This window comes from Leptinotarsa decemlineata, unplaced genomic scaffold (assembly GCF_025532065.1).
Source record: "Leptinotarsa decemlineata unplaced genomic scaffold, Ldec_3_MD MMD2_P_RNA_scaffold_2, whole genome shotgun sequence".
Lineage (NCBI taxonomy): Eukaryota > Metazoa > Arthropoda > Insecta > Coleoptera > Chrysomelidae > Leptinotarsa > Leptinotarsa decemlineata.
Window position 1 is genome coordinate 16,245,824 of NW_027412529.1, and position 10,254 is coordinate 16,256,077.

The 10,254-nt window shown below is 37.4% G+C and overlaps 1 protein-coding gene across 2 annotated transcripts; it reads left to right on the top strand.

Moving 5' to 3' along the window:
- The first annotated feature begins 204 nt into the window (after positions 1 to 204).
- On the top strand, positions 205 to 3,016 carry LOC141486380 (uncharacterized). 2 transcript variants are annotated; one of them, XM_074184247.1, is made up of 2 exons: positions 205 to 537; positions 601 to 3,016. In XM_074184247.1, the coding sequence occupies exon 2, from the start codon at positions 2,494 to 2,496 to the stop codon at positions 2,881 to 2,883; it is 390 nt and encodes a 129-aa protein (XP_074040348.1). In that variant the 5' UTR covers positions 205 to 537; positions 601 to 2,493; the 3' UTR covers positions 2,884 to 3,016. Both variants share the same exon structure in this region, with proteins under 2 accessions (XP_074040348.1, XP_074040350.1).
- The last annotated feature ends 7,238 nt before the right edge of the window (positions 3,017 to 10,254 follow it).

Here is a 10,254-nt window from a genome sequence, read left to right on the forward strand (position 1 = left end):
ACATTGATCCAAATGTTAGAATAATAGAACCAAAACCAAAACCAACAGATGACGTATTAATTGAACCAACATGGTGAATTTACTCCCGCGTTAGGTTAGATTAGATTAATACATACTGTAGGTTAGGGTCATAGGTGTTAGATTAGGTTAGGTTTCACGGCGCGCGAAGCGCGCGGGTGGGGGTGGGGGGTCACCGCGCCGGCGCGCGAAGCGCGCCGGCGCGGTGGCCCCATTACGCTCGCGCCGGCGCGCGAAGCGCGCCGGCGCGAGCGTAGCGAATTGGGGCGTAAGCCGCGCGGAGCGCGGCCCGCTTTCTTCCCACCATTGCTCACCCCGCCCACTTCCTACCATTTCTCGCCCCACCATATTCCAACCATTGCGCATGCACGCCCCCACCTCATTCCCTCCACTCCCAATGATGTTGATACCCCGAGGAGCACGTTCTTCTACATTCAGTACGACAACTCCAGTCATCCAGAGCAGTCCAGCCATACTCAACCAGAAGCAGTGTACTATACGACGAGGAGCTAAGTTTGAGTAAGTTAACAATGTACTTTAATTTTTTACATCTACTAACTTTGTATTATTTTACATTTTCAGAATGGCATCCAACACTCAGGAATTAAATAACGCTGTGGCATCCATCATGCCTATGACAGAGCAGGAGAAGGCATCCACTTCACGAGTTAGGTGCAGATCCACCAGCCCTGACTTATTCGAGGAGGAGGAGGAAGTCAGGCCTGTAAAGAAGGTTTGCCAACGACCTGCAGCGAAGGTTGGTCCTATTTCTAAGTACCGAGCTACTTGCAATAGGACTAATCCTTATGCAGGTAGTTGGTCGACCGCTCCAAACAGCTTAAGGCCCTCCACACCACCCGCAGCAGTAGTGGAACAACCTAGGGCGCCTTCTCCGAGGAGCCACCAGTTGTATTGTCCCCATCGGAGGAGGCTCCCATCGTATTCACTCCGTCGGTGGTGCCGCTTTCGCCGATGCTGGCAACACCGGTGACGAATCCTGAAGTGTTAGTGCCACAAGTGCGACAGCCTATCGGAGAGGTTAGTGAAATGTTGGACAGTTTTCTACAGAGATGTAAGGAAGCAGAACATGCTTCTCGAGCTAGTGAGGCCGCGTTGGTTAAAAGGAAGCGCGAAATGGCTGAAATTGTTAACCGACGGAGGGAAGCAGAAAAAGTAATAGCCGAACTAGATCGGAAGTATGCATCTCTGGAGAAAAAGTGTGAAGCAGATACCTCTTCGATAGAGACTTATAAAAAGTTAGTGACTTTTATAAAAACTTTCCCATAGATTAAGTGTAAGTGTAGTAAGATTAGTTTTAGGTTAGTTAGGAATATTTAATTAAGATAGTTTTAAGTTTATGTTTGTAATTTTAGGAAATAAAAATAAAATAAAAAAAAAGAAGTGAAATTAAGGGTGTACATTGTTTTGGTTTGGTACACATTGAACAATGCGATGGTTGGAGCATTTTTCTTCACTTCGTCTCATTATTATTTCCTTTTTTTATTTCAATTACAAGTTCTTCTATGCAAATACCTCACATCAATTTTTGTGTTCTCCAATCTATTGTAAATAATCTCTTGGAAGAAAATATGTTTCATAATGAAATCAATAAGTATATTTCATATAATTCATATAGTATTTTCAATTTTCTCTTTCATGGAATATAGCTCATGTCATTTTTGAAATTCATTCCCACTTAATCCCCTCTCCTCCCCACTCCTCCCCCACTCCCTTTCAAAAGTATAAAAGTAGGAATTATCTGTTGGAATATTCAGTTGATCAGCCACCTTCAACATGGAACCTGATTCAACTACTGAGCCGTACAGTGACCCAGCGCATCAACATCCTTACTGGGCTTCTATCCATGAAGGTTTCGTTACCTCCACGACTGCACCTCACTCGATGAATTATGATGACATAATTTATGATGATCGGATACAAGTGCTTCACGTTACTGGAACCGATCAAGCGGACCTGTCTGATGGGGATTATCCAGATCCCTATGATTGGCGGAATGATTACGAATGGGATACACAGTCCGGAAACACAGACGACGACGACAGCGATGACGATGATGACGGTGACGCTGACAATGAGTCCGATGATAGTCCTCCACCATCCCCTATCCTGATTGATGAAGTCCTGAATTCAGACGATGATATGTAATCGTTTCCTCATTTCTCCCATCCTTTCTATTCCTTTCCTTTCCTTCCACGGAGTACACACTTTTTGGTTGGTGTACACGAGGCACTGCGAGGTTGGGCAGTGTCTTTTTCCCTCTCCCTTATTAGTTTTTTTTTATAATAATCACTCAGAGTTTCTAATAATAATAATCACTTAGAATTTCAAGAAAATTGTCATTCTTATTGCTTTCGAATTTCAAACACTGAATTGTTCTACATTTACACTTCACCCCCTCCTTTTTTTTCCAATATAAATAAAGCATCAATCCCAGTTCTATATCATTCTTCCACAATGTCGAGTGCTGATTCCACCACCGAACCGATGAGTGTACCAGAGTGTTCTATGACGAGTACAGGCCCCATCCAGGTACATAGAATAGATTCAACGTTCGATCATTTCAGTACAAATTTTGCACAAATGCTGCAACGTATCTATGATCTACCTGATGATTTCCCGGCACGTATGGAAGAAGGTATGCAAGAGGAAGTAGAGGCAGAGTTAGAGATGGATGTCAATGAGTTAGACGATCTAGAGGATAACGAGCTAGATAATTATGCTAATGATGATGCCATTAGTATATCGTCTGATTCAGATGATTATGAGGATGACATCATCAGTATATCATCAGATACAGATGATGATACAATCATCATTGTTTCTGATGATGATGAGGAGCGTTAGTCCATACCATTGCATGGATTAATAAAAAAAACAGCCCTTTTCAGGGCTACAATTGAAGACTGAAACAATAAAAAAATAGCTCTTTTCAGAGCTATCATTATACTTTCAAACAGAAACAGGTTCATACCATTGTTAACATATAGTCTCAAACAAAATGTATGTATGTAAAAGTATTCATCATTATATGCATACAATGATTGACAAAATGCCAACTTCAACTTTCATTTAAAGTAGTACTCATCATATGCATAGATATTCAATGACTATCAAATTCCAAATATCGACTTTTCAGTCAAAGTAGTAATTTATTTGTCATATAATGTATAGATATTCAAAGACTAACAAATTACTTAGACTTTTATTAGTCAAAGTATTCATTTGTCATATAATCTATGAATACTAATACAACTAACTACTGTTTGTGTGAATAATGTAGCCCTGAAAAGGGCTGTTGTTTTTTTTTGACCAGTAGGTCCACGGTTATTGTGCCACAGGTTGGACATTATTACATATAATACATGTAGATACTCGGGTGAAGTTTGTTAGTGGCCTCTCGCAAGCTTCACACCAATTCTGTCCCATTTCCATAATTGAGACAGTGTTGTGGTGTTGACATGGGCATACCACCCTCCATTATTGTTTCTATGCGAATAAAACCGAAAGCAGCACCAACATAGTTTTTTGTTCTCTCCATCTATTGTGCTGATCAATACGTATGCATCCATTGCACAATACAAATCCAAGGGATCTTCCAGTGTCTCACTGACATTGAGCGTTCGCATACCGATCCTCAAAGCACCATCGCCTTCAGTTGTGTCAGCTTCTATCCCTTCATCATCTCCTTCTTCATCCATGACCCTCTCAAACTCCATCACGTCATCATCTTCGTCGCTTTGGTTGGCCTCGTTTTCAACTTCGTCTATCTCATCTTCATCGACTCCAACATCTTCTGCTTCAACTATCACTTCCTCTAGCGGAACATTGACATCCTCATCATCTGATTCGTCTATCCAATTGTTTTCATCAACAGCAGATATTCTATTTAATGCAGCATTTATTTTTGCAGAATTCATCTTGTTGTTGTTTGCTCACAGTTGTAGAGAGTGAATGAATGAACTCTAGGTTTGCAAGTCGACTTATATAGGAGGTGATGCGACTCCCACTTGACTCGTTTAGAGTGGAATAGTAGGAGAAGTTATCCCACTATACTTTCACATGATGTTGATTTGTATAAATAGAGATCGTAGGTGTAGGAGAGAGCATTCAGAGTTTCTGTAAGTCATCTCTTAATATTTCTAATCGAATTAGTAAATGCCGTTTCCAAAAGAGTGGAATGAAAAACCAAAAGTGTGTGTCTACCCAATGATGATTGCAGGGCTATTGTGTGCTACTTTTGTCAAATAAGTAGACCTAAGGATTCAATCATCCATGTACTGGTATGTGTAGTGATTGCGTGTTGCGGATTCAACTATCGCCTCCTTCTCATCCACCGAAGCGAACAAAATCGGATTGTCATCAACAACAGTTACAGTGTCTGAAGTGTTCCGAACCTATAATATTTAACAATATAGGTATCTGTAGAAATATTTGCGGTACCTGTGCTGCCGTTCCAACTCCACTGCAACGTTGTTTGCGTTGTGATACATATTCCATGAATTGTTGGAATCATGTATGCAATGCATGTAAGAAGTACTTGGGATCTGTGTGAGAAGGTTGGTCAACTCTACCCCAATAGGAGAATCCATTTTTTTCAATGTTGGTGTTTGACGCACGAGCAACAACTATTGAGGAATAGAGTCAAAGAACGTTCCACATCCACAGAGACATATTAACATTTTTCATTTTATATTTTTTATTATCGTTATTGTCCTCTATTATTAATAAATATATATATATATATATATATATATATATATATATATATATATAAATATATAATATATATATTTTGAATTTATTTGTATTATTTTCTAACATTTAAAAATACATGCATGCAACACAAAGTTTTCCTCTTAAATGACAAAGATTGTTACATGCGTGAATAGTTCAGTGAGAGAGCGCATGTGCCAGTTGATGAAAGAGCGCATGCGCTAGTTTATTTTCTTCTATAAATGGTGAGGTCTCAGTAAACATCATCACCTTTCCTATCCACATTCTATTGCTATCACATATCATTCCTCAGACCTTAATAATCATGAGCTCTATGCCGCTATTGATTGCTGAAGATGGTTCACCACTTGTTGATATCGATCAGACTGATTTTGAAAATATTCCAGTATTACATTTATCGAGTCAAGATTCGATAAATGATTTTGATATTAACGACTTCGTTAACTTTGCAGATGTGCCAGAACCAAATGAGCAAATATTATTGAAAAATCCGATCGTTCGCAATATCATCATCAAACACTCTTCATCTACCCTTCCTCTGGTGTTGATAAGAAATCTAGAACAATCAAGAGGAAGGTTACTAAGGCATCTTCATCGATTGTCACTGACTTTAAAGAAAAGAAAGAATCCAAAAGTGTTGTGCGACAGAAAAAAACCCGCAAACGAAAAGTGACAGATCGAAGAGGAAGCCAAAAGGTACTCCTAAAGAAATGAAGAGTGATTTGAAAGCTGAACGCAAACTTCTTTCAGTCCCCTCCATCGTTTGGGGAAATGAAAAGGAAACAAAATACCGTCTTGTAAAGGCACAGATGACTATTGCTGAACTTGAAAAGAGTGAGCGAGCTATTAATGCAAATAATGAAACTCTTGAAGCATTAGATGCCAAGATTGCATTAGCGAAGGTTGAATTGGCTAGAATGTCTAAAGATGCTGATGAACTCCGTTCAAAAAATAGGTAAAGATAAGCAATTCCATCAACGTTCGAGAATGCAAGCTCAGGTTGAGCTTGAGGAGTCGACTAAGCTTTATGAGATGGCATTATCATTGAGAGATAATTGGCAAAAAGAGTTGGATACTGCATTTCAAAGTGACGGCGATTAGTTTTGTGAATGATAATGTGTTTTCAATATCGTGAGTTGAAAAAATATAAGCGGAATGGAGTAAACAATTAATTTGGTTTGGTATACACAGAACATTGCGAATGCTGGGGCAATGTTTACCGCTGCAATATTTTTCAAATTCACATACTTATAATATTGAAAATGAAACAATAATGAACTTTAATATTACTTATCATAAAAGTCACTATTAGATACATTAAACCCTATTTGATTCATCAATCCAAGAATATTGTTCGCTAGGAAGACCTTCACCAACTTTACATATACTTTAAGTTGTTTCTCTACTTCAACGACATTCTCAATCAATATACTCAGGATTCTTCGGTTCGTAATAACTCTTCTTCGTATAAAACATCCTCTAATCGGCTGTTCATTCATATCTTCAAGATTATAAGTCGTTGGGATGGTTTTATTAATTTTAACAATCTTGAATAGCTCCGTGGTAAATTCGCAGTGTAAGACTTTTCAAAAATATTTTTTGTATTTACTTATACGTACAATATCATTCAATTGGAATTTGGGTTTACTTTGTCTTCCTCCAATTCCATTGATACCCTTGAATTTCAATTTTGTTGTTGAATCAACATTGATGGGTGCCATACCTATTGTACGATGAACTTTATTTTATATATCTACTAGTTATAATTGGAAGAATATCAAGCCATTTGTGGTGACCTCTCATCGAAAATTCCTTGTAGAGCCATGCCTTTATTGTACGAATCACTCTTTCTGCTATAGCTGCCTTCTTTGTGCTGAATGTTGAATAATGATTGATATTATATTCTCGCATGAGAGATGAGAAGCTTCTATTAAAAAATTCTTTCCCTTGATCGCTTTGTATATGTTTAGGGGAAAATTTGGCTTTCTTCAGTACATATTTCATTGCATTAGTTATTGTACTACCTGTTTTATCTTTAACTGGCACAGTCCATAGATATTTTGAGTAACAATCAATTACTATAAGTATATATCGGTATCCTTCATTACTTTTTGCATAAGGTTGTAGTTCAGCTAGATCTATTTGCCATAGATCTGCAAAACCTTTGATGGTAGTTATTCTTCTACGAAAATTACGTCTTGCAGGTCTGTGTAATTCATTAACAACTTGTCGTTTGATATCACTTACTTCATTAGTCATTCTATTTCAATATGATTAAAGAGAAAAAAAGTGATAATGTTACTGCATTGAATGATGATGTGACAGTGATCATTACTTGTGGATATATATTAATATATTATACCTTCTTCACGTAATTCTTCAATTATTGAAATTATTTCATTATCATGTCCGGTATGTCCAGCTGACTTTGATGCTACCAATAGTCGTAGGCGAGCAACTAACTCTTTCGTGAATTCCAGTACACATAATTCGCAGGTTTAGAATTATATGTTTTCTCCATTTTCACTCGTTTGAGTGCTCCACCAATTTTACTTCTACTCCTAATTGGATATTGTCGTGAGTCTAATAGTGGTTTGATGACTTCACGAAATTTTTTAGAATTTGTATTTTTAAAACCATTCTTCAGATGATATTGTTTATATGGAGCATTCGTTATTTTCAATATTTTGGAATATACTTGACGAGTTTTCTTCATTATCAACATCTTGTGGATTCTTCAAAAGATCATATCATATAATTCTGGACTACCTGCGCATTCATATTTTTTCACTTTATTAGCATCCCAAAATGAAATGTTTCCATCTTTGAAATGTAACCACTAGACTTCCCATTTTCAGCTTTTGTGTAATTGGATCCATACGTACGCCAAATGTTCCATCATATGCTGGATTTCTAGATTTTACATTATTCAAATGTTTCATCAAAACATCTTCACCACTTTCATTCATAACAGGTGAGATGTCAGGATCCGAGGAATCGATGTGGGACGATGATGGTGTTTCGAATAGAGTTGTTCTCATATCGTCTTGAAGTGTGCTCGTGTCACTATTCACAGATGATACACCATCAAAAGATTGTTTTCTTCTTATTGGAGTACTCATGGGATAATTTGAAGTAGATTGAACAGATCCACGATTTGGTGATAACACTGCTGATTTAGAAGTAGCGTTTGATGATAAAACATTCAATGGTTTCATTATGGGCTCATACAATCTTTCAAGTGTCGAACGATTTTCAATATTATCATTCTTGATAGAGTTGAATTTCTGTCTGACAGCTTCTGTTGTCTCTACTAGTTGACGTTTCAAATTCATTTCATTGTTTTTATGTTCAGAATCGTTTTTTTGTATTCATAATGCCCTTTTTAAATATAGCTCAATTCGTTGATGAAGTGACCTCTACAATATTCAGTGATCGAATAAGTTTCAAAAACAAGATCATGGGTATATAAAACTATCGAATCCTTGCGATATCTATCTACCTTCATCTATTTTTCTATCCTTATCAATTACTAGAAATCCATATTGATCCTCCCAGCATTTAACACACATCAATTGGAATTGTTTGAATGTTACATCGGGTGAAACATGATCTGAATAAATGTGATGTAAATTCGTCTCATCTTGTTTGAACATTATAATGAAATTGGTATTGTCACGCACTAACTGTTTGGGTACCCGTGAATATGTCTGTGCTAGATAAAAACAATCAACATCCTTATGACGTCCCATACAGAAATATGATCTAATAATATCTTGCTTTTCACATATCACATCATCGAAAATGAAAACAGAATTAGGCTTAGCGTCGGAGGGTTCCACTATTTCTGCATTATTGCTGAATGTATAAAAACCTAATCCTTTTATAGGTTCCAAAACACTTCGCAAGTACTGATATTTAGGTTGATTGAGTGACTTCGAATAGAGATACACATTTCTAAATCTCAATCCTTGTGGATGTGTTAATAGTGATATCATTGCATTCGTCTTTCCACAATTTGAAGGTCCTATAATGAGTCCTCGAACTGATGATGGAAGTAGTGGACCATGTCTGAATACTCTTTGTCCATTCAATCCACACCCAAAATTTCTCATCTAGATTATCTACAGCAAACTTTCTTTCTGTTTTACAATGCGCATCGTGCCGTGGTTGGAGACTATATAAATGTTATTAGCTTATTCATTTCAATGTGTACCATCAAACGATACGGACGTATTGAAAAGTGATCGTAAAATTAAAAGAGGTTGTGGTTTTGTTAATGATTTAATAAACAAACTTCCTTTCGAATTACATTACCTGGAGGATATCAATACTGTGGACCGGGTACAAAATTGAAACAACGTTTAGCTCGTAACGATCCTGGAATCAATAAATTAGATTTGAATGCAAAAAACACGATATTCAATATTCTAAGCATCCATCTGATCTTGCAGCAAGACATTCAGCCGACAAAGAACTTGAATACAGCGCTTGGGATAGGGTTAAATCAAAGGACGCGAGTATTGGGGAAAGAGCAGCTGCATTACTTGTCACCAACATTATGAAAGCGAAAAGACATATGGGCATGGGTTGTAGTACCAATAAGAAAATGTAAGAGAAACAATCGAAGAAAAATAATATTAAAAAAGTTGCATTTGGTGCTGGGATAGTCCATAAAGTGCGAAATGTATTGAAGAGAAAGCTGGTGGGAATCAATTTGTGACGAATATTAGCAAAAAAGCTATCACTGTGGCATTGCAGGCGGCACGTAAATACCTTAAAGCTGCCGGTGGAAAGAAGAAAATCCGCACACCACGCATAATTCCTGTTCCCAAGATCGGTGGACTTTTACCATTGATACCAATTTTGCTGGACTATCCGCACTAGGAAGTTTGGCGGGAGCCGCTGCTGGTATTACCAAGGCCGTGAATTCGGCAAAAGCCAGCAGAGCGGCTTTAATGGAAACCAATCGTCACAATAAAACCATGGAGGCTGTAGCATTAGGCAAAACACGGAAGTGGATAATCTCAAACCATACCGTAAAGGTTTAGGACTAATTTAAAACCATACAAAGCACAAACAAAACAAAAACGATGAACCCCTACCTCAGAGCCTCTTACTGATCTCGATCTCAGTTATATGCACAAAAAATGAATTCCACATTTTCGTGGTGTTTTTATGCGTGATAGATTACCATCTTCAGGTCTCAAAACAAAACGAGACAGCTTGGTTAATTTAGATGGAATAAGTGGACCAGGAACACTTGGGTTGCATATAAAAAAATGTGGGAAAGAAGTCACATATTTCGATAGTTTTGGAGATCTACCCCCACCATTGGTATTGACTCGATTCTTTCGAAAATGTTCGAATGTAAAAATCAAATATAACTATGATCGACAACAGAAATTTAATACAGTTCTCTGTGGTCACTTGTGCTTGCAGTTTCTCTCTAAATAATTTTCCAAATAAAAATGGATTCAA